A 25,034-nucleotide genomic window follows, 5' to 3' on the forward strand; every position below is an offset into this window, starting at 1 on the left:
AATATGAGTGGGGAACCTCAGGTGCAGGGGCAAAAAATGGCCTTTCAGGCCTATCTGGCCCTCAGGATTCTTGCCCCTCACTGGCCCTGCTCTACCTCCTTGAGTGCTTTTGCCGGGTTGGAATGTGTCCTTGAATAATCCATCCCCTGGATGGATGGGTGTGTGTGTGTGTGTAGAAACCTCTGAGTTTTGCATGGCTTGAATATAAAGGCATTTGCTGCTCTACCCATTTTTGCCTCTGGCCAAAGATATATACCCCCCAAAAAGTTGCCCATGAGGGAATGTAGCCCTCAGGCTGCAAAAAACTCTTCACTTGGTTTATAGTAGCTTATGAAAAACTGAACGTAAGGATTTGTTATTAAAATTGTGTCATAAGGTGAAATATGCAAAAATCTAAGATCACACAGGAAACCAGTCACAGACTCCAATTCTATGCATACCCATTGAACTCAGTAGCACTTACTTCTGAGCAATGTGGATTATTTTAAGGTATAGCAGCTGTACTGCAAAGTGACCATTTTGTTCTGGAATAAGTGGCGACCCTCCCTGAAGAGAACACAATAGCAAGCAGTGGTCCTCCTAAGAGGGTGTGTGCAAATATACAAAGTTAGAAATAGCCAAGTCTTGGAACTGTCTCAGTTTTTACTCCACAGGACAAATAGCATCACTGGCTTCCTTCCTTCCTTCCACAGCTGGCAACAGCTGTTGTAAACATTGGGCCTCAGCTTGTCTGGACCAGGGTATCCTTTATTCTCTGAAGTATTCACAAGCCTGTCCTTATTACAGAATGTTTAAAGCTCAGAGACGGTTGTGCCAAAGTGAAGAGAGTACTAATAAACAACCCAAAAAACAAGAGTGGGCTAATCCAGTTAGAAGCACAACAACCCCATCTCTGAAAGTTTAATCATTTTTTTTTCTGTGTCTCCAAAAAATGCAAAGTTCATTTTGGTAAACATTGCACATTTGTTTGGTGAACGAAGGTTTTAAAACTTTTATCTTCTAAACCAGAAAAGTATAAACTCTCAGCTATCATATGGATAAGTAAGACCTCGCCTACACACTGGCTGGCAGTGCTCCACATGATGAGGAACTAGGAAATGGAAAACAAGGCTACACATTATGGTCATAAGTGTGTAAAACTCATATAACATGAACATATGATTTTCCGGTGGACTCCTTTGATGTGTAGACCAACCCCCCTCCCCCATGCCACTCTTTGTTGATCTCTGGTACTTCAGCTGTGAAGTCATGTGTCTCTCATTCTGGGAAGAACCCGAACAGCAAGGTAGATTTGTTTACAGTTATATGTTAAAAGCCATTACTTCCCTTCTTCTGAAGCAGCTTCTCTCCCATGATCTCAATATGCAAGCCTTTGGCTGCTCACCACTACCTCCACCCCTTCCTCAGCCCATGAGACTAGTTAATGAGGGAGGGGAAAGCAGAATCGCCCAAACAATAGAAATGATTTTCAAGTAACAGCTTTAGTGCAAACAGTACTGTATTCTCAGACTCTTACTTAGTGCCATTTCCAAACATGCACTTTGTATGTTTATAATAATGGATCAACACTTGTGCCTTAATTTTTCAATTCTCCTTGAGGACATGGATATAAGAACTATTATGATGATCTCCTGCACTTCAGAACTTACCCATTTTAACTGGAGATGCCTGGGAATGAATCTGGGACTCCTGCACTGCTGGGGCCTGGACTGGATGACCCTTGGGGTCCCTTTCAACTCTACAATTCTATGATTCTGTGATGTTGTGCATGTGAAGCATGTGCTCTCCCACTCAGCTATGGCCCCTCCCCATTCCCATTCAGGCTGCTAAGAGGAAGCGGGACTATTCCATCACCTCAGCTGAGAGACCAGCAACAGCTGTCTCTTCCTCTCCTTGAAACATTTCCATCCTAGCTGGAACTTGGAAACAAAAAACTAGTACCTGAATCTGTTTTTCCCCTCCTCCTTCCCCCAATCTATTTTCCTTCCGTGTTGTAAGGACAACCAGTGTCTTAGTACGGATCATTGTAAGCTGCTGTGGGAGCCCTTTTCAACCAAAGAGCAGGATGAAAACCCTTCAAATGATCAATATTACCGGACCCCTGTTGATCACAAATTGAAAAGGCCTTAGCAGCTGGGAAATGCATTTTTGCATTGAGATTAGCCGTGGTACAACCAAAGTAGGTGAGACAGGTAGTGGTGTAGTGTGAATGACTTTTCTTTACAAAAAGTATTAACACTTGAGCTATTCTTTTAAAGTAATAAATCTGAGGAAGATACAACATGATATGCCTGTAGGAAAAGGTCTAGAGAAAATAGTTAAATGACATATTGGCCAGCATTGAATGGCTTGCATGCGAAAGACCTTAGTACTATTAAGGCTGTTTTCACATACATCAACAAACCCAGGGCAGCCAGTGCATGTGTGGCACACTCAGCAGACAGTCACAGCCAGTCTTAGATCTCTGAACAGTAGATTATGATGCGTGTATTTTCAAAAAAACAATTTGCCACTTTTACACTTTATAGTTTTTTTGGCAAGCATAATATTTGCATTCAGATGTAAAAACAAGCTATAGTTTGTCATAATGTGATCAAAGTACAGTGAACGTTGGGCTCACATGCCTTTTTCTTCTATTTCCCATTCGTTTGTGTGTACCGGGAATAGATTAGATAAACTCCTATGGTTCTAATTTGCCACAAAGAAGCAGCTCACCCACCACCCTCCAAACCATGGTTTTGAGGGTTGTCTGAATCGAGTCACTATGGAAAGTGATTCTTAATTATGGAATATCACTGAAATGTGCCTACACCAGTATACTGGGATGATAGTAGTCCTTTTAAAATTTCAGATATTCTCCCCAAAAAATAACAATCCATGAACTTTTCCTCTCTATATGAGCAAAAGGACTGTAGTGAAGAATAGAATAAATGGCCACACCGCATTTAGGAAGAACGTATAACGCTTTTGTAAAAAACAAAATATGCCAGGATAATCCACCAGAATTGTTTGAAGGCACTAATCTAATATGTAGATAATACTGATCAGATACATATTGTATTTCTAGTCCTTCAGAAATCTTGTATGGTGCATTACAATTACAAATTGTAATTGTATAATATAATTGTATAATAAACCACAGAGCCTAGGACTTGCCGATCAGAAAGTCGGCTGTTCGAATCCCCGCGATGGGGTGAGCTCCCGTTGCTCAGTCCCTGCTCCTGCCAACCTAGCAGTTCAAAATCACGTCAAAGTGCAAGTAGATAAATAGGTACTGCTCCAGCGGGAAGGTAAACGGCGTTTCTGTGTGCTGCTCTGGTTCGCCAGAAGCGGCTTAGTCATGCTGGCCACATGACCTGGAAGCTGTATGCCGGCTCCCTCGGCCAGTAAAGCGAGATGAGCGCCACAACCCCAGAGTCGGCCACGACTAGACCTAATGGTCAGGGGTCCCTTTACCTTTACCTTACATATTGTATTTCTAGTCCTTCAGAAATCTTGTATGGTGCATTACAATTACAAATCCCATGGCAAAGTGTTCTTAAAAATAGCCTGGCACAGGAAGAAGGGAATGGTCTTTCACTGACTAGCAGTTTGTTAAGAGTTAGCAAATTAAGATGTAAGGATTAATGGCCGCTTTTCATGCTCCCATAGATCTGTGTTGGGCCTGTTCTGTTTTCTTCTTCCACTAAAGATAAGGGAAGTAAGGCACACAGTGAAATGGAAAAACTGATACCGAGAAAATGAAGTGCAGAAATACAGAAGGGTTATAGGATAAGATGAAAGGTTCAAAGCAGCAGATACCGGGAGGAATAGGGATGATGACCACGTATATGTGGCTCCATCCTGCTTTTGTGATAACTCCTCATGCAAGTGTTGGGCCTTATGGACTGATAGTTGAAAATACAGGCCCCACATCTGATCCTGATCTCATCACATATAAAGTTAAGTGGGGTAATATGTAATTCAAGCAGACCCAGATACAATGAATGGGTGATGGACCAGATAGACCATCAGCCTGACCTAATATGCAAATTCTATTTTTTATTTATTTTTTAAAAACATATATTTAAGGCAAAAGGACATCAATTATCTTGCTCCCATAAGCTGATAAGTGGGAAACATTTCAACTCCATCTGCACACTTATATTTTCTGGCTTGCTCAAAATGTTGATTCTGGGAAACCCAGTTAATGTAGAGTGTGTAAGCATCTCTAATCAAGCCAGCTTCAAAATAGTTGGGAGTTGAATGAAAGCTAAATTAAAGTGGCTGGCACAAGGAGAAGCGAAAGTGTCTGTTTCCTGTTGCTTCTATGCATTATGCCTGCTCTGCAAAGACGAACTATTTTTACCATTGCACCTGGCAAGGTTATATAGGCCAACAGCTTTTCTGACCACTTTTGTCAGATGTTGCTTACACAACTTAGTTTATTTCAAGGTCACACCACAAAACTCTGGGCACATTGGAAGCCCCTCTCCCACAAGAATAATGGGCACTGTACTTTGTTAGGTGTTGCTGGGAATTGTAATGCAACCCTTTGGGCTGGGATGCGGGGAGAATTGCTTCAAATGTGCTTTAAAGGTATAGTGTGTATCCAGAAGGTTGTGTACACATTCCCAGTCTGCATCCAATGCACTGCCACCACTGCTTTGGGAACTGGTGTATACACATCGTCACATGCCATCTCCATCTTGTATCTCATTGTGCATTTCCCCAAAACCAGCTCTGAACTGAGAGAAAGGCTGAGCTAGCTGTGTGTTAAGATGGCAATGAGCACACAGCCCAATACTACAGATCTGTGTCCCTTACTTTAGACTATTGGCCTTTTAACAATGAGATTAAGGAATGGAATCTAGAGAGAGGAACTTGTAAATCTTAACACTCCTCTGAAAATTGGCTCCTTTGAGACTTCTCATTTTTTTGTCAGACACATGTCTACTCAAAAGTAAGCCCCAAAGGGCAAGTGTGAGAAGCCAAATTCTCTGTTTTTTCAGCCACACAAGTATAGAAATACTTGATTTATTGGGCTGATATTTTTATGTAACATTTCTTCTATAGTTTCAATTCTGCAAACGGCTATAATTTAATTTATTATTAAGACACAGCTCTGGAAGCCAAGTGTTCATATTACTGGAGCTGGCAAACTAAGATGATCAAAGGTAGAGGGTGCCAGGAGCACTTTATATAATTACAGGAAACATTTGAAAGGAATGGAACTAATTTCTCCCAGGGGAAAACCCAAAAACAATAGAAGCAAAATAAGAAAAATATAATTACTTTAAACCATGAGGTGGCAGTTTTAGATTAAAGTTCTAAAACTAGGTCATATGTCAATTTCCTCAAACTAATTGATTACTTACCTTCAGTTCTTTACACTTCTCCCCTCCCCCCAGAGGAACACCCCCCTCCTGCCTACCTCCAGTTCAGCGGAAGGCACTGTTGAATGCTTCTCCTATTCTGATGGCCTAGATGTGACCACTGTTTGTTCCGGATATAAGCTGTTAGCTACTTTTTGCATGTGATTCTCTCTATACAGCAATTAATATCTTGTGATCCGATTTGCCACTGCTAGCCTCTAAATTACAAAAAAATAAAAAAATGGGCTTCAGAAACTTGACATTATAAAATATTTCATTGCTTATGACACTGATTAACTGTTTGCTTCCAGGGAAGCCAATCTACAAGAACTACTTTTTGAGAGGCTTTGCAGACTTTCATATGATGAAGGAAAGCATTGGCAAAGACGTGTCGAAAAGGGCCAAACCTGAAGCTTTTAACCAATTTGATGTGCAACCGTTCTCTCTCAAACAACAGCTCATCCTGATAGGTTACACTCAGTCTTAATTTTGCTGTTGTTGGCATCCGTCTGTCTCGAGAGACAATGGAAGAGTGAGTGAGTAATCATGATTTGTTTGGCAGGCTGGCTGAGTTGGGAACTCCCAACTTTTCCCTTTAGGGCAGGCTGGGAAGCAGGTGGCCCTCCTGATGATGTTGGACTCCCAACTCCCATCAGCCTCAACCAGCATGACAAATAGTAAGGAATCATTGGAATTGGAGTCCAACAACATCTGGATAACCATAAGACTGCCTTAGAACATTATATCATATTGATGGAGAATCCTAGTTTAAGAATTAGATGTCTTTTTACATGATGTCAGGAGCTGGAGTAGGTCAGGGGAGAAAAACACCAGTGCCACGTGATAACATCAAAATGTGCCACCACCTTTACCTTAGCCTTTTGCAAGTCCTTTTTCAAAGATAGTACACAACATCCAGTCTGTACACACTAGATGGCAGAGGACAGGATAGCCATGTTGCTTTCACCCTTTCCTCTTTTAAAAACACTTTGCCCTCTAGCCCAGCAGAGGGTCGAATGCCTCCAGAAAATTAAGGGTTCCACTAGAATGGTTTTTTTTGCAGGTGTATTCTGCAACATGTAATTGATGCAATAATAAGACATTGGTGGTGGATTTATACAGGTCTGACCACATCCTTTTACTTTTCTTAGTTGTTCTGCAATACTTCCCCAATGTTACATTACTGCTGTCTCTGAAGTAGCTCTCCTGCAGTTTAGTGCAACAAAAGCAGGACAAACCCTTTAAACATCAGAATATTTGTAGCATAAAAAGTTACAGGATTTCAGTAGGGCGTTATGGGATATGCACAGATTGGAAACGAAGCAATATGTCCACCCCAAAACTTTTGCAGGTCCAAACAGCACTGAAAACAGAATTGCATATATCCACCCTAATGCTATAATGAGCACAAATAATCATGAATACACAATAAAAAGAATATCTGTAGAGGCACAATAAACAAACTAAATAAAAGGTTCACAAAATGGCAGCATGCTGGAGAAGGCTTGCTGTCAGCCACTTTACCAAACAAAAAATAAAACAAGCCTAGTAGGATGCATGCTTTCATCTTGGGGTTGTAGTGGAGATGGAAGGAAGCACACAGCTTGTAGAGATTTAAATTAGTTTTCAATACTAATAAAATAAAATCACAAAATGGTGTAGCTGTGGAGACGGATGGGTTGTTCATCACTAATTGCATCACAAACACAGAACCTTATTCTGCAGCAGTCATAAAAGCAATCAATGCTCTGGTGACAGTCAGATACAAAATGCTGCAATTTGACTTCAGGGAAAATGAGATAGCCTTGCAAGGAAAGTGCAACATTGAGGCTAGACATTGTGCAACATAGGTGTATTTATTATGCAATAGATCAACAGGGCAGCCTGAGATTTGGCTGAAGTTATCAGAATGACAAAGCTAAGCTAGTATGGTGGAAAGCAAGAAGCAATGGAGAAAAGAGGATCTATCATATGCATTGAATACTATTAAGCCTTGAAGAGCAAACATGTTCTTCTTTATATCTTGAATATTTATAAAAAATATGAGCAAAACCACTGCATTTTCTGGCAGCAATCTAAGCCCCAGCCATATTTGTTTAAGATTTTGTGGTCTTACCTATTTTCCTGCATATTATTTGACCTGATTCCATATTATTTGGCCAACTTGCCCCCCTCAGATATCAACCTACTACTTCTAGATACATAAACAAAATAAAGAAATGCCATCCAGCTCACCTAAAATCTTATTGAAAGAAATTCACTTGCCAGCTTTTTTCTGGCAAGGCACCTGAGCCTTTAATATTTGTTAGACAGAATTTCAACAGGTGAAGCACTCAATCACCACAGATTTTCCATGGGAAGAAAAACTTCAGCAGTTGGATTTCTGCAACTTGTGTGTGGTAAGTGATACAGGGCATAAGAAATTCTGCTACAAATATAAAACGGAACCCTACGTGCGGTCCATGAGTGAGTGATAAGAAACTGAGCTCTAAGCAACAATGTAAGTTCTGAGAACATACAGCTATGACATTCCAAGCAGAGAAATAAGCTTATGCCTTAGCAGCAGATTATGTATATATTATAAAGTTTAAAACTGGATTTCTGCATTCTGTCCTAAAGAATGTCGTGCCAGTTTCAATTTAAAGAAAAGTAGGTAAAGTTTTAATTCCTTAGTGACAGATTCAGAAGTGAATGAACTTCCACACACTCTTGGACACAAACAGATTCCTGAAGCCAAATCAAATCAACCCACATTCTGTCAGGAAAGGGACATGAAAATTGCATTTCATCCAAAAGCTACAAAAACAACAAGAGCAGCAGCTCAGTCATTTGAGCTGTTTAACTTGAACCACATTTACTTGAGTCAAGTTCCAAAACAACACAGAGATAACCAAAGACCGAGACAGGGAGAAAGGTTGAATATTTTTACCTCTCTGTTGTGCAGGTGTGGGATGTTCTTGGGAAGTACTGGTTCCCCCATCCCCTTCCTCTTTGGAGCTTCCCTCTGTCTGCCTGGTCTGCCTGTACAAAGCCTTGCCACAGGCCGAAAAAAGAACACACACTTCTTGGGAGTGCTTAATATCCAAGCCCCAGCTCAGCTTAAAAACTGTCAGAGTCCTAAGTGGCCTGCACTAGAGAACCAGGAAGGCGGGGAGGTTGGGTGGGGGAGAGGAAGGGAGGGGGAAGGGGGGGAGGCAAAGCGATCAGGGTTTAAATTTAGACATGAATCTAAACAGATACTGGCTTTCTCAGAGAACGCAAGAGAGAAAAAGACAGCAAAGCAGCCTATGCACCCTGCTTATTTCCTTTATCCTCGCTCTTATTTCTCAATTTTCTCCTTCCTCTTCTTGCAGCTTCTTTTTCCGGTGAAGGGTGAAGAGTTTTTGTCCTGGCATCTCATCATTTTACTGTATTCTGCCCCTACGTGGGCCAGCAAAAGTGGAGGCTCTTGTTTTCGTGGGAGTGGGTATAACAAGGTCAAATGCATATATTGTGTCATAAATAGATGGGTGAGAAACAAGACTTATCCCATGGACCTTTTTCCTTGTTATCCGTTGCATTGTACAAAGGGTTTAGGCACCAGGGAAAAGAAGGCCTCACAGTTCGGGAGTGAAAATATTCCACGTATGCTACACTTCTTCCTCACCCTGCAAGAGATTAGGTAAGGTGCAGATCTTTTATTTAGGTCATGGTAGAGTTAAAACATATACACAGAGAAAAATGTGCCAAACTTTTGTTCATTCTGACAGCACCTCTGCCAAGTGTCACTCACTGAGGTGACAGTGAGGAGAACTCAAGAACAAGTTAGAAAGCAACTTTTGTAGCAATAATGCCACCTCTTGAATTCTCCCATATTCTAGTTCTGGGCTAGAAGAGAGAAAAAATAGTTTTAGAAGTATTTTCTGAAAGGCATTACTTCTTTTTCCACTGCATTGTTGAGACCCTATTTAGCTGTGTCAAGGAAAGCTTCCTAAAGACAAGTAGATTAGGGTTAACTAGAAGGCATATTACAGCTATAATTGTACTCTGATTATTTTGTTAAATTGCAGCATGGTTTTTCTTGTTGCAAATGCTAGGGGCCTAAAATAATATAATTTTATTCCTCACACATTTGGCATGACTGCAACGATAACTGGAACAGAGTTTCTTTCTACCACCATGAATTCTGGATGGCCATCAAAGCCACTAGATATTTGGAGCCAGTCTTGCTATTTCTTCCCTCCTCAATTTTCAGGATGATGTAACACCACCCTATTATAGGAACTGTTTTGCGGCAGTTTCTCACACAGAATGCAAAGGATTGATTCACACTGTCAAATTCTTTGTGCAAATTTGCACCATACATTTAAAGCACCTTATATGTCATGGCTTGCCCAATGGAATCCTGGGAACTATTATGTGAGTGTTGTTGCTGACAGACCTCTCACAGTCACAATTCTCAGCAGCCTTAAGAAACTACAGCTCTCAGCATTTGTTGTGGGAAGTCATGAATCTTAAGATGGTATAAGAGTGCTTTAAATGTATAGTAAAGAACGTGATCAAATATACAGCTACCTGGAGCAGATTAACGATGTATGCACATGAAGCCAGCAGCCACCTCTGTGATCACACCCTTTGGAAACAGTACATAGCTGTCAACGTTTCCCATTTTTTAAGGGAAATTCCCTTATTCCAAATAAGATTTCCCTTAAAAAAAGGGAAAAGTTGACAGCTATGAAACAGTATAGCAGTAATCACAAAAATGGCCTAATTCAGATTAGCCTTTCACCACACGTGTGTGCCAAATTGCATGAAATAATTTGGAGAGAAGTAGCCCTTTGTGTCTTAGTGAGGAGTTGCCTTGCACCCAGTCCAACCACTGATTCATTCAATCCCACACTGTCTACACTGGTGGGCATGGTGGAAGAGGAGATAGTCCCACAAGGTGGGGAATATGAGAAAGTAGGACAAGCCCCAAGCAGGGAAAGTATATTCATAATCAGGAATTTTGATGATAATTTTCACCTGAAGCAACAGATACAAAACTTTGTTTCCCAGGGTCAAATTTGGCATGCTGTTAATTGCAGGAATGCAATCAATGTGCATGCCTGAAAAAGTGCAAATAGTAGAAGTAGGGGAGGTCAGCAGCAGGACTGCAGGGGGAAGGAGAGGGAGAGTTTAACCCTTTCCCTTACTGTGATTCCATAACTCATGCACACACTCCATTGCTATTTACCTCAGGAGGAAGCCTCCATCAGCACTGTTGCATCTAAGTTTTCTCCAATATTTTCTGTTTTTTAACTCAAAACACTCTGAGACTACAGTTTCAGTTCCAGGAACTCCTAGCAAAATAATGACATTTTAGAGCAGGTGATAGTGGGAGGAGGAGCATGCAGATAAAGGGAAGAGATAGGTTCACACAAACTATCACCAAGCACATCACAAGCCAACAAAGACTTCTTTACCCTGGCATTTGAACCTGACCTTAGATAGATTGATTCACCATATTATTGTGTCTGCAGTTTGTTTAGAACTTATTTTAATATTGTGTTTTAAATGGTTGTAACATGTCCTGAGACATTATTATTTATTAAATTTCCATACCATCCTTCACCTGGGTTTACACTATAAAAACAGAAAAATACACAACATAGCAACAAACAAAACAATACTCCCCCCAGTTTAAAAGGCCATAAATTGTTTAACTAGCCAAAGGCCTAGGTGAAGAGGAATGTTTTTGCCTGGTGCTTATGTGAAGAGTGGGTAATAAATTGCATAAATAAATAATGGCCAAAGGGGCAAGGGTTAATCATCCCCTTCCTCAGCTATTTTTCCACTTCCAAGCGTAGCCTCTGAATGCTAGGTTTTTTTAATTGCAAAAGCATTGGGGGGAAAGACACAAGCTACTGTATGTTTTGCTTAGGCCTTAGGTGCTTTCCTCAGATGGTATGTCCTCATTCCACAGACTCTAATCCTTGCAAGGGGATAAGAACAACTTTTTTACCCTTTCAAAACAAGGCAAGTTGCATGGCAACCGCAACAGCGCTGAATACAGGACTGTGGGTGAAGGGTATGTTATCTTTTTCTAGCAGTTCCTTTTGCTAGATCTCAGCAGGCAGCTTCCTCTTCTTGACGTAAGAAGCACACGACAAAGAAGCTGAAGCAGAGCAGGAGTGGAATGAAACTTCTGGTAGCTCAGCTCTGCCATACTGAGATACATAACCTCATTGTCTGGTCTTGTGACCAACCATTACCAGGTCGAAACACTAGGACTGCAGTCTTTAATTGATTGGATCAACTAATTTGATTTTGATTATGTAATTTCTATACTGTTTAATACAGTAAAAAAGATCTGTAAGTGGTACACACAACCATACACCTTCATCTGCCTCTGCTGCAACAGAACATGTCTCTCCCGTATTGGTCACTACAGCAACAGCAGGTGCTGTAAGCTTCCGAAAGTTTGACTTCAGCCTCAAAGCTGCACTCCTCCACTGTATCCCGAGACAGATGGATGCCAACCAAGATCTGTAAGCAGTGTACAAATAGCTGAAGCGACAACAAAATATCACAAAAATATGCAGTTACATATAAAAATGTTAGATTAATACAAAATAACTAATAAATAAATAAATAAATAAATAAATATCAATTCATTTTCCTTCTGGTGCACCGTCCCTCTGTGTCTTCAGGTTATATATCGCCCAGGGTCTGAACAAAATCACAGCTCACCCACAAAATTCTCGGAATGAGAAGAGTTCCTGGAAACAGCGGACATCACCTTAGCCTCTTACTCTAGACTTACTTTTTATGGGCAGGCCCAAGGTGGATGGTACTTCCTCAGGCTGCTTCCTCAGGCAGCTGTGTCCTATTCAACTGTACTATCTACACCTAGTTCCAGATGCAGCAGGTTTGTTTAGTTTTCCAGGGGTTCCAGAGGGTGGGAAAAGGGCTCCCCCTCCACTCACAGCTCTCTTTTTTTTCACCCTCTGTCCTCTACTCCTCTTCCTCCAACTGCAGCTTTAATTGCAGGTTAAAATTTAGTTTTCTGGCTGAGCCATGAAAAAGAAACATACAGATGGCATTGCCTACCAGTTTTTATCCCAACCCAGCACACACTTTGCATTCAGAACAAAATGCCTTGCAGTGTTTCTAAGAAACTACAGAGAATCCAAGCTGAGTAGTTTTAGAGAGATTTCATGTGAGCCATCCAAATCTGGGCACCAGAGATAGTGTAGGATCAGATCTACTTAAGAACAAGTCTGGACATCAAACAAAATGTTGCAGCTAACGGGTTGCAAACATACTCTACAAAAAGGGCACTGCACTTTCCCCCACTTCCATTTTCAGATATTCTACATTTTGTGGCTACTGTGCATGCTCATTTCTTATTGCAATTTTGGTGGTTTTTTGTTTTGCTCATTTAAGGTTTTTTAAAGTTCTTTTTTTTTGGGGGGGGTACTTCTATTAACCCCGACGTTTCCCATAACATAATTATACTGAGTGCTTTTTTCCCGCCAGAGCGCATTTTCGGCACCTCTGAGATGGGTGCTGTTGTAGGCTGCCACTCTCCTCACCCCCTTCTTGCCTTTACGTACTTCTGGGAAGCCTCAAGCGATCTTTTCAAGTCAAAGCAGAAGCTGGCCAGTGTTTGCAAGCCTACACTTTTTTTTAGATCTATGACTCCACCTAGCTCCTAACCACTCCTAGCTGCGATTGGTCAGGCTACGGGGTGGGGCCAATTCATATTTCCTTTTCTTTAATCCACCTCCCATGTAGTGGTGGCAGGTTTTAAGCTTTCTAGCCAGGCCTCTACCATTGCACATATGTGCATTTGCGTAGGGTCCTTTGCAGCTGCCCTAGCCATCTTCCTGAATCAAAGGGAATGAGGGAGGTGTGGGCGCATTGATTTGACCTGCACCAGAACCAGGGGTGACCCCCAAACCAGCTAGGGAGATAGCTTGCTGTAGTTTTAGTACCTCTGCAGACAGTGAAAAATGGCTGTTGTCAAACTGGCATCTGTTCATGGCTGCCCCGAGTCGCCCAACAACTTACTGTAAAAATTTCATGGTCAGTTCTGGCACCTATTTTTCTTGGGGGGAAAGCACTGATTATGTGCCCTCCTGTTTCTCAGTGATCCCCATTTTGGCTTAGTTCTGCTGCACTCATCACCTGAGGTCACTATTATAGGGACTAATGTCACTAGAATACTGAAAACACATTTAAATCTCTCCTTTACAGTCTAAACTTTGCAGTTTTTCATTGAGAGAATGGAAAAGTTGTCTGTTCTGAGGTCAACCCCAAAACTCAACGTCAAATTATGACTTCCTCTGTTCCCATACAACTGAGAAAAAGAGGATAAGGAAACCTTTTCTCCTCAGAACAACCCCTCCAGAAGAAAATATGAAAGTCACAACAATGAGAGCCTGTTTTAACACGTCAGTCAGCAGCTTTTACCCTAAGCTGGGCACTGACGCTTAGAGTAACACCCAATAGGAAGGGCAGCATAAACTATTCCTTAAATGGGTAGACGGAATCTGCCCTTCCATCATGCTTTTATACGACAGACCAAAATAATTCTTCCTAACACTATTATAGTATTTACTGCAACAAAAGCAAGCAAAACCGTTCCCAACTGTTATTTAATTTGGATATAAGAGCGAGCATGCAAGGACTTGATAAAATGTCTGGTCTATTTCTAAAGTGATTTGTTTGGGGCTTGAATTGTCATTGGAACTGGAATTTGCTCTGAATTAGTGAAGGCTGTGTGTGCGTTGGTGTATTATTTGGCTGCTAGTTTGCACAGCACTTGCCAGCAACAACATTACTAAGCAGCAGTGATCAGGTTTCCATCTAGATGTTGAACAGGGCAAGAAGCTGGCATTTGACCACTCACTGTTCCTACCTAAATCTTCTGTTACTAAAGAAGAGAGAGTGCCACAACAGAAGGGGATTTGTATTTTGTAGCTTAATGAACTCACAAGCTAACATCCTGTTTTTGTCCAGAGAGTACGAGTCTTTAACCCTTCTCTGATAACACCCACAGGAAATAAATATGAGCAAGTTTTTAATATGGGAATTTTGTTTTTTAACTCAAAGACTGGCCAACTGCCTATCTTTAAATATCTTTCCCATTTACTAGCCAAATTAGCACTGCAAATCTCTGGGGACATAGTTGCAAGAAATTATATTAGTTGGAAATGTTTGTACTACTGCTATTTTTAAATGACATTCTGCAGCTGCACTTAAGCATATATAGCACTACAGAGAATGTAGCATTGCAGATGCCCGCCACTTTTCAAAGGACAGCAGGTTACTTTGAACCGAAATGTAGTACTCAGACGAAATTAAAATATTTAGAGTATAGTCCGGTCACTTCTAGATAATCTGTTTGTTGATAATTTATTCTCATTTGTTTGCATAAAGCTTGGGGTAAGGTCATATGACAGCTGTGTCAAGCAACTGTTATCCTACACTTTTCAGTGCATTTCCCCCCTGTCACTTTCCTAACTGCAAAAAGGCCAACCCCCACCCCTAAAAAAGCAGGCATGTTTGTACAAGAACACCAAATCTACTTTAACTGTACAACTTGGATTTACTGGTGAATCCCACCCACAAATAGTGACAATTGGGTGCAACATTAGGCTAAATGTTTTTACCCAATTTAGTTTCTAACTGACCCCGCAAAAACCAGGGACATGCTATGTTGAAAATACTATCTTGAAGATAAACCCTGGACTCAGGATGCCTTGTAAACGATTCTTACTCCCAGGATCACTCAGTCAGGAGTTCCAACTTGGCCTCCTTGGGAGCCCTGGGCTGGGGTGCCATGCAATGTACATGGCCCTGGCACCAAAATTTGTGGGTGTCCGGCCGCTTCATGGGGAATTTTGTGGGTGCTTGGGCACCCAAGGCCCCAGGGAGCTGGCACCTATGCACTCAGGTGTGACAGAGAAGGGTCCCCTGTTTGCATTTCTAATGTAATCTGCATGCCAACTGTGGCAGTTTTTAGACTAAAGATGACTTTAGATTTCAGGATTACCACTATGGCTCATTTTGCCAGACTAATATTTATGCTTAAAAATCCTTTGAAAAACAGTGACAATGAGTTTATATTCTGTGTGCTTTGACTGGAGTTTCAGACAAAAAGCCAGCTGCAATGTTTGCAAAGGATTTCAGTACCACAGTATTTAGAGTAATGTTTATGCAACTATCTAATTGTGACAGAACAGGAAATGCCTGTCGTTACGGATATTGAGTGTATCAGCATATGAGCTCTCACGTGGTATAGGAAAATACAGCACTTAAAGAACCTAACTTTCAGACACTGCTATATTACCAGTCAGATTCATCTATCACATACTGCAACAAAAGAAAAGTAAAAGGGTTTAATCTTACTGGCTGTCATCTGTATAGACAGAGTTGGCCCCGCTCACAGACTGACCACTATCAAAGACTGCATAGGGATTATATAGGCAAAGAGAGGCTCATATTCATGAACTGATTAATGCTGTCCAGACAGGAAGTTGGCCCAGCATATGAGGCGGTGTTCTCTCTTTCTCTTTCTCTCTTAAAAGAAAAAAAAAAGCTCAAACTTATTCCACAGAAAAACTAGACACATTATACTAGAACTGAGGGAGAGACGGGTTGTGTTATCAGCAGAGGAGGCTGACCAAGCCCCAGAAAAAGCTGGGGGTGGTGGGCAAATAACTTGCTTTGATGGCTATCAGACAGATACAGTGGCATTGTGTAATGCAGAATTAAGGCCGGGGCAATAACAATGTTATCCTGAAAGAAGGCAGAGCCTGCCTATGATGGAATCCAGTTATCTGGACACAGGGCTGGACTGGCTCAACTCACAAAGGAAACAGGCTGTCCAGAGAGTGGGCTGGTCCTTCCCATTAAGGGACTGTTTATCTGGAGAGAAGGAGGAGGTTATCCGGATACAGATGGCTTTGTCCAGAGCAAGAACGATTTCAGGATGCTGGGCTGGCCCAGCTCAGAGGATATTTGTTCTAATAGCTGAAAAGATCAAGCAGAAACTGCATTAGGCAATGCTGCAGCACATTGTGCAAAGGCTTTGAAACAGCATTTCTCTTGTGAAACAGTAGAAACATACTTCCATATGATAAGAAAGGGGGATTGATTATTACTTTATTTTAAAAAAAATATTACTTTGCCCTTCTGCTTTAAAAAGATGCTTAGAATAGCTACAATGACTGATAAAAATGGAAAAGCAGAATGAAAGCAATTCAATGCAACACAAAACCATAAAAAATTATAATACACAAACATAGCAGCAATATGATAAATAAACTGTAATACTATACAGTAAATATATCCAGCCCCTATTTCCTAGCTCAGTTGGTAGAGCATGAGACTCTTAATCTCAGGGCCATGAGTTCGAGCCCCACATTGGGGAAAAGATTCCTGCATTGCAAGGGGTTGGACTAGATGACCCTTGTGGTCCCTTCCAATTCTATGATTCTGTGATATGTCTCTGAAACATGAACACTTCCTTCAGTTTCTTTGTTGGTCCCACATTATCTGCATGGAGAAAAGTGCAGGGAACATAGGAACGGGATTCTGGGTGCCTATTCATTACTCATCTCTCTCATGCAAAGCAGTGTAACTGGGACCTCTCCAGTCCTGGGTCTATTAGCATTTCAGCCTGCTCTTGTCTCTGCCCTCTCTGCCCTCCCTTGAATCCACAGAGTACTGCGCAAGCTCTGCCTGCTATACTACTCCAGGACATCCGGAATGTATTTCTCAGGTGTGAAAACTCTGTGAAACTTGCCAGGTGCAGTTATTTCTATCACTCTAGCAACTTTTGAAACCACTCTGCCTTCTGTCTTGACAGAAGAATCCTTTCTTGCAAACCAAATTGTGAGAACAGCACCCTCTTGTGGCTGTAATCTTTTGACACACAGAGAGAGAGAGAGAGAGAGAGAGAGAGAGAGAGAAAGTGGGACTGATGGACGGACCCAAAATTCTCAACTATGTAAGGATTATAGCTCCAAGAAGACACAATCATAATCACAAAATATTTAGCAAATGTAATAGTTATATTTTCACTAGGTATTAAAGCTAGGAGTCTGATCTAATTTAATTGGGTAGATTACTTGATTGTTGTTGTTTAGCCGTTTAGTCGTGTCCGACTCTTCGTGACCCCATGGACCAGAGCACGCCAGGCACTTCTGTCTTCTACTGCCTCCCGCAGTTTGGTCAGACTCATGTTTGCAGCTTCGAGAACACCATCCAACCATCTCATCCTCTGTTGACCCCTTCTTCTTGTGCCCTCAATCTTTCCCAACATCAGGGTCTTTTCCAGGGAGTCTTCTCTTCTCATGAGGTGGCCAAAGTATTGGAGCCTCAGCTTCAGGATCTGTCCTTCCAGTGAGCACTCAGGGCTGATTTCCTTCAGAATTGTTCTTCTTGCAGTCCATGGGACTCTCAAGAGTCTCCTCCAGCACCATAATTCAAAAGCATCAATTCTTCGGCGATCAGCCTTCTTTATGGTCCAGCTCTCGCTTCCATACATCACTACTGGGAAAACCATGGCTTTTACAATACGGACCTTTGTTGGCAAGGTGATGTCTCTGCTTTTTAAGATGTTGTCTAGGTTTGCCATCTCCTTTCACCCAAGGAGCAGGCGTCTTTTAATTTCGTGGCTGCTGTCACCATCTGCAGTGATCGTGGAGCCCAAGAAAGTAAAATCTCTCACTGCCTCCATTTCTTCCCCTTCTATTTGCCAGGAGGTGATGGGCCCAGTGGCCATGATCTTCGTTTTTTTGATGTTGAGCTTCAGACCATATTTTGCGCTCTCCTCTTTCACCCTCATTAAAAGGTTCTTTAATTCCTCCTCACTTTCTGCCATCAAGGTTGTGTCATCTGCATATCTGAGGTTGTTGATATTTCTTCCAGCGATCTTAATTCCGGCTTGGGATTCATCCAGCCCAGCCTTTCGCATGATGAATTCTGCATATAAGTTAAATAAGCAGGGAGACAATATACAGCCTTGTCGTACTCCTTTCCCAATTTTGAACCAATCCGTTGTTCCATATCCAGTTCTAACTGTAGCTTCTTGTCCCACATAGAGATTTCTCAGGAGACAGATGAGGTGATCAGGCACTCCCATTTTTTAAGAACTAGCCATAGTTTGCTGCGGTCGACATAGTCAAAGGCTTTTGCATAGTCAGTGAAGCAGAAGTAGATGTCTTTCTGGAACTCTCTAGCTTTCTCCATAATCCAGCGCATGTTTGCAATTTGGTCTCTGGTTCCTCTGCCCCTTCGAAATCCAGCTTGCACTTCTGGGAGTTCTCGGTCCACATACTGCTTAAGCCTGCCTTGTAGAATTTTAAGCATAACCTTGCTAGCGTGTGAAATGAGTGCAATTGTGCGGTAGTTGGAGCATTCTTTGGCACTGCCCTTCTTTGGGATTGGGATGTAGACTGATCTTCTCCAATCCTCTGGCCACTGCTGAGTTTTCCAAATTTGCTGGCATATTGAATGTAGCACCTTAACAGCATCATCTTTTAAAATTTTAAATAGTTCAGCTGGAATATTATCACTTCCACTGGCCTTGTTATTAGCAGTGCTTTCTAAGGCCATTTGACTTCACTCTCCAGGATGTCTGGCTCAAGGTCGGCAACCACACTACCTGGGGTATACGAGACATCCATTTCTTTCTGGTATAGTTGATTTCACTAGGTATTAAAGCTAGGAGTCTGATCTAAAACTCCATGGACAAAGACAACAGATTACTTGATTAAAACACTTCAAATGGTGCTCCTGATTAATCAGTAAGCGGTTTTAATGTTTTAAAGAAATATTTTGAATATGTATAAGAATTACATTTTTTTAAATGGTGCTTGTCATTTGCAGAAGTTGTAAGTAAAAACAAACAAGTTCTGATCTATTGATTTGTAAGTCTGAGGGCAGGGACTCTTGCTCTCTCTTACTGATATGAGCCACTTTAGGAAACATTAATTATCTGAAAACCAGGTTGCCAATATAGTAAGTATTTTATTTTATTTTTACAAATCTGCTGACTAATAAAATGGTAGCACCTTTTAAGTCAATTAAATTATTGTAATTGAAAAATCTGATTTATTAAAGGCTGCCCAACACACAAAATCCATCAGATGAGAGGCTCTAGGATCTGGCAGAAGCCCTGCTATGCTGGCAGGACTTGAGAGAAGTTGTTGGCAGGAGACACAGAGCTCATCCACACTTCCCAAACCTGGGGCTAGAAATCACGGGACAAATGGCAGTGTGGATGAGCCCAAAGGGTGGAACCTTGGACTGTGAGATGATAGGCCTCTCGGGGTGCAGGGGTGATTTGGGTGTTGCTGCTGGGTATATGATGCAGTCAGCGGAGGAAGGGATTGGGGGGGTGTGTGGAGGAGGGATGGCTGATAATTAGTGCATGCAGTATTTCTCCTGATGGGCTCAGGTGCATGCTGAATGTGTGTGGAGGCTCGCCTCTTTGTAATGTGGAGTTGTACCTTAGATTTGAACCTGGGACCTGCAGCATGTAAAACATAACCTGTTCCACCAGATGCTCTATTAAACTGAGGCTATTACTGTTAAGAAGGAAGTGCTGTGGCGGGTGGCTCACGTGTCTGGGAATGTGTATTACCTGATTTGGGAGGAGTTGTGCTCTCTAGGAACGAAGAGGTTTGTAGTCTGGGAGTACTGTTGGATTTCAACTTATTACTTGGGTCTCAAGTGGCTTCTGTGGCTAGGAGTGCTTGTGCCCAGGACCAGGTTAAGCTGATTCATCAGCTACAGCTGTTCCTGGACTGGCATAGCTTTGCTTTAGTTGTTCATGCTCTGGTGACCTCCCACCTGGACTACTGTAATGCACTGTATGTGGGGCTGTAGCTAGTGCAAAACGTGACTGCTAGGATGGCAAGTTGGACAGATGGATAGGAATACAAGTCACTGGTTCAGAAAGTGTTGCACTGACTGCCAGTGAGTTACCAGAATCACTTCAAGGTGTTGGTACTAGCATATAAAGCCCTAGCTGGCTTGGGACCGAAGTACCTAAAATTTATCGGAATCTCCATTACGACCGAGCTAATAAAGCTCATCCTCCTCTGGTCGAGTCCTTTGGAATCCCCTCCAATGATAATTAACAACCTGAGCCTTTGATGAGGCCTCCAGGCACGTTCCCATTACACAGAGAATCAAAGCAGCAGAAGTGATGAGATTTATGGCTACATGGCTATGAGTTTTATCACTAAGCTACGCAGACAGAAAAGAAATACATCCTCTCTCTGTGAGAGCAGAGAGCAACTGAAAAACAAAGGAACAGGAAACCAGTAATGTCACATCCGTCTCCTGTTTTCCGTGAGACTTCCAGCAGTCTGGAATGTGTGGAATGCAAAACAGAGTCTTGTGACTCCAAAGCACTGTTCCTGGAAACCCTGAGACCACTGTTTTTATGTTTTTAACTGTTTTTATTTTTGTTTAAAATATTTTATTTCCTTTGTAGGGAAGGGTGGGATATAAAACAACAACAACAACAATATTCTCCCTGGCCATTACCGGTATGTTGAGTGGTTGTGAAATTGCTCTTTTGCCTGTGGCATTTCCCTCTTGGAATTGCTCTTTTGCCTGTGGCATTTCCCTCTTGGAATCCAAACAGCAGCTAGGGGGTGAAATTCACCCTTTCCCCCATGGGTTTCAAATGCCCACCTCCTGCTTCCCAACCTCACATCTTATACAGTGAGCCAAGGGAGAGTTTTGCTGACAGTGCATGTATGCAGCTGCTGTTGCTGTATGTTCTGGTCCATCCATTTGGCTGCTTGTCAAATAAGTATTTCTATCTCTGCGTGAGTTCTGAACTCTTGTCCAAGAAGGGCTGTGTGCACTCCCTACAGGTATCCTAACCAGGGAGCTCTGTTGATGCTGTATTGTATGTTTCTTCCTCCGTCCTCTTTTTGTATATGTACAGTGGTACCTTGGGTTACATACGCTTCAGGTTACATACGCTTCAGGTTACAGACTCTGCTAACCTAGAAATATTACCTCGGGTTAAGAACTTTGCTTCAGGATGCGCAGCGGCAGCAGGAGGCCCCATTAGCTAAAGTGGTGCTTCAGGTTAAGAACAGTTTCAGATTAAGAACAGACCTCCAGAACGAATTAAGTTCTTAACCGCTTCAAAAATGTATCTGAGGAACATAAAGGAATTGAAACCTAGGGGGACCTGGGAGCTGCCAATTATGGGGTCAATATGCTAGCTGTGCCACTGGGGTTGATGGGAGTTGGGGATTAGGGCATCATTTTATGTGTTTTGCATATGTGTGTGTTGGGGGTATGCCCTAGTCATGGTGAGTTCATTGGCTATGTGTGTCCTTGATTGCAGGAATCTCTATATGGTGGCATTTCCAGGAATACTATGTTGTGGGTGCCAGGTTCCCCTAAATTCCTGGGTCTCATAGGTGTTAAAGCTGGCTGCCAGGTGAATTTAGTGTTGAAATACAGTGGTACCTCAGGTTAAGAACTTAATTCGTTCTGGAGGTCCATTCTTAACCTGAAGCACCATTTTAGCTAATGGGGCCTTCTGCTGCCGCCGTGCTGCTGCCGCGCCATTTCTGTTCTCATCCTGAAGCAAAGTTCTTAACCCAAGGTACTATTTCTGGGTTAGCGGAGTCTGTAACCTGAAGGTTTGTAACCTGAAGCATCTGTAACCCAAGGTATCACTGTACAGGCCAAACCCGACTGTGTTCAATGGGACTTCATAGAATTGGAAGGGATGCTGAGGGTCATCTAGTACAACCCCCTGCAATACAGGAATATCAACTAAAGCATCCAAGACAGATGGCCATCCAACCTCTGCTTCAAACCTCCAGTAAATGAGGTGAGCGTGCACAGGATTGCTTTTTCATTGCTTCAAGTCGACATTTGACTAAGGCTAGAGGACTCCTCACCACGCTTCACAGTCGCCAACTACATGTAATGATATTTACTTATTTCACTGTTCTAAGCCTTCTGCCTTGTAAACCCAACTAAAGACTCGCGTCTCTCTCCTCCCCTCCCTTCACCCGTATAAGGTGAGTGTTTTTGTCCCGTGACACCGTCCTCCGGCAAATCTCATTGGCAAATTTCAAGGCGCTGTGCATCATTGGCAGAGAGCTGCATAATCCCCACCCCAAATATGCAAGCCGTCTGCTCATCTCTTCCGCCCTTAGCGCAGCTCTCATTGGCAAAAACGAGAGAATGGAGTGCAGCTATTGGCTAAAAATGACAAGGTCGGCCCACTTGACGGCTTCTCTCACTGTTTACTTCCGCTCTACAGAAACGGGCAAAGCGAAGGGCCTCTATTGGCTGCGGCGCGCGCAGGGGGCGGGCTCGCACGGCTTGATAGATGCCTGAGCCCCGCCACCCTGGTCCGCAGACTAGGCAAAGGTTCGCTCAGGTGTCCGAGGCAGGAGGTGTGAGATACGCGCGCGAGAGCGAGCGAGCAATGTGGCCGTTCCTGCTACTGCTGCTTCCGTTGGTGGGGGTCTCCGGGGTGGTTCAAATCCCTCCGCACGAGGACGTGGCTCGGGTCGCGCGCTTCGTGGCGCACTCGTGCGATTGGGGCGCGCTGGCCACGCTCTCCGCGCAAGACCCGCCGATGCGGGGCCAGCCTTTCTCCAACGTCTTCTCCGTCAGCGACGGGCCGCTGGGGTCGAAGCAAGGCAGCGGGGTGCCTTACATGTACCTGACGCCGCTGGAGGTCTCCGTGCAAGATTTGCAGGTGAGGGGACGGGCATGTCAGTTATTCTGAGATGAGGGAAGACCTCGCGACACAGCAGCTGCAACTGTCCGAGGCCGGCTGTAGTTGTTCAGTGCCCTGAAAAATGTGCTCTGCACGTGTTCAGAGGCACTGTCGCAGGGCTGAGCTTCGTTACTGAAACAAGGTTCTGAAGCTGAGGCCTGGTGAGTTTAGTGAATTCTGAGTTTAGTGAGTTCTGGTGAATCAAGTTTAGTCTTGTGTGTACTTCATCATTATTAATTGCAATATGCATGTACAATTGATGTACCCTGATGTTGGGAAAGATGGAGGGCACAAGGAGAAGGGGACGACAGAGGACGAGATGGTTGGACAGTGTTCTCGAAGCTACCAGCATGAGTTTGACCAAACTGCAGGAGGCAGTGGAAGACAGGAGTGCCTGGCGTGCTCTGGTCCATGGGGTCACAAAGAGTCGGACACGACTAAACGACTAAACAACAACAATATATAAAGTGCCTTAAGAGGGCATTTGGTTTTTTCTTTAAAAAAAATCCATAAAATTTAAATTATTTCAATATATAATGACATAAATTATTTCTACGTTTTATCTCATTCATTCTGAGGAGCATTCTTTGTTCCTCATTTCAGTTGTTTTTGCAACAGCTTTGTGAGGTAAGTTAGGCCAAGGTTTATGATTGTCTTGGTGTCTCCCAGCAAGCTGTATGACTCTGCGCAGGGATCTGAATGTGAGTCTTCAGGGCCAAATAAAGTGTAACATGAAAAGGGTCTCCTACATTAATAAATTTGAGAGGGTGGGATAAATGAAAATCCTGGAGTTAAGGGAGGTTTTTAGTCTTTTCCCCTGAGCTATCTTCCTAATAAAACCACATGCACACCCTCTTCCGCAGCTGCTGTTTGTCTTTCAGGGCAAAACATAGAGTTATTGCTTATCATATGTTTGCCCTGTGTAATAACAACAGCTCTTAGAGACAATTTTGGGGAAGGAAAAAAAATGGTGCTTACCCATTCCAAAACTCCTGCCCTGTCCGGGTAATTCTATGAAAATGTCAACATACAAATATTTTTTTCATTTATAGTTAGCATGTTCTATATTTTTCTAAAGAACCTTGTCAGGATTTGCTTTGTGGGCCAAATTTGACAGGTGGGTAGGGCAACCATGGTTTAGCAAGCTCACCTTGGTTTCAACATCCCAGCTTGTGGCCAGTCCTGAGCTATAGCTTAAGGTCTAAATTGTAGGTCAGGAGCAGGGAACCTTCTACATCCTGAGGGCCACATTCAGTTCTGGGTATCATTCTGGGGCATACATGTCAGGGGTAGGGCAAGAGGCAACTGGGTGGAAGCAATGAATGTAAATGTTATGTTTGTACAGTAGTTTAGTTTCTACACATACACTCACACATCCCTCTCTTATCCTCCATCCAGACAAGAAAGAAGTATTATCAGAGTTCAAGGACACATTCTAGCCAGGGAAAAACACTCAATGAAGGTGTGAAGCAGTGAGGCGTGTGGCATGGGAAGAATCCTGTGGGCCAGATAGAAAGGGCTGGAGGGCAGCATTGGACCCCCAGTCGCAATATTGCTCACCCCAGCTTTAGTTAATAAAATGTTACCCTTAATCATGCTTTGCTTTACTTGGATGTGGTGAATAACTTATGTCTGCATATGCTTAATCTTCACAGTTGTTTCAATTTTGCAGTAAGGTTATTAGTATAGTTTCCTAATACATGTATGCAATTGATGACATAGAAAAATACTGATCTAATTGAAGCTTGGTAAGCGTTGTTATGAGCGGAAGGATTATTAATCTCTTTGCCTGCCCTTCTAAAGAATGCAGGAAGTTTAGCACAGCCTTAATCTGTATGTTGCGAAACTTGCATTCAATTGATGGAAACCAACTAATGGATATGTAACCAAATAAGATGAATACGAACTGCCATGGAAAGCTGGGTAGGGAA

General features: G+C 42.6%; 2 protein-coding genes across 5 annotated transcripts in view; one reads left to right on the forward strand and one right to left on the reverse strand.

Annotated features, from left to right (window-relative positions):
• RCSD1 (RCSD domain containing 1) overlaps window positions 1-8,507 on the reverse strand; it is a 26,928-nt gene extending 18,421 nt beyond the window's left edge. The window contains exon 1 of one of the 2 annotated variants that reach the window (XM_053386400.1): window positions 8,284-8,507. In XM_053386400.1, coding sequence (XP_053242375.1) covers window positions 8,284-8,334 — 51 coding nt within the window. In that variant the 5' untranslated portion in view covers window positions 8,335-8,507. The remainder of the gene's footprint in view (window positions 1-8,283) is intronic. The other variant, XM_053386399.1, reaches the window with a different exon arrangement.
• Window positions 8,508-22,670: 14,163 nt separating this feature from the next.
• LOC128412884 (protein CREG1-like) overlaps window positions 22,671-25,034 on the forward strand; it is a 64,641-nt gene continuing 62,277 nt past the window's right edge. The window contains exon 1 of one of the 3 annotated variants that reach the window (XM_053386404.1): window positions 22,671-23,082. In XM_053386404.1, coding sequence (XP_053242379.1) covers window positions 22,708-23,082 — 375 coding nt within the window. In that variant the 5' untranslated portion in view covers window positions 22,671-22,707. The remainder of the gene's footprint in view (window positions 23,083-25,034) is intronic. The other 2 variants (XM_053386403.1, XM_053386401.1) reach the window with 2 other exon arrangements.

Source organism: Podarcis raffonei, chromosome 4 (genome assembly GCF_027172205.1).
Source record: "Podarcis raffonei isolate rPodRaf1 chromosome 4, rPodRaf1.pri, whole genome shotgun sequence".
NCBI classification, from domain to species: domain Eukaryota; kingdom Metazoa; phylum Chordata; class Lepidosauria; order Squamata; family Lacertidae; genus Podarcis; species Podarcis raffonei.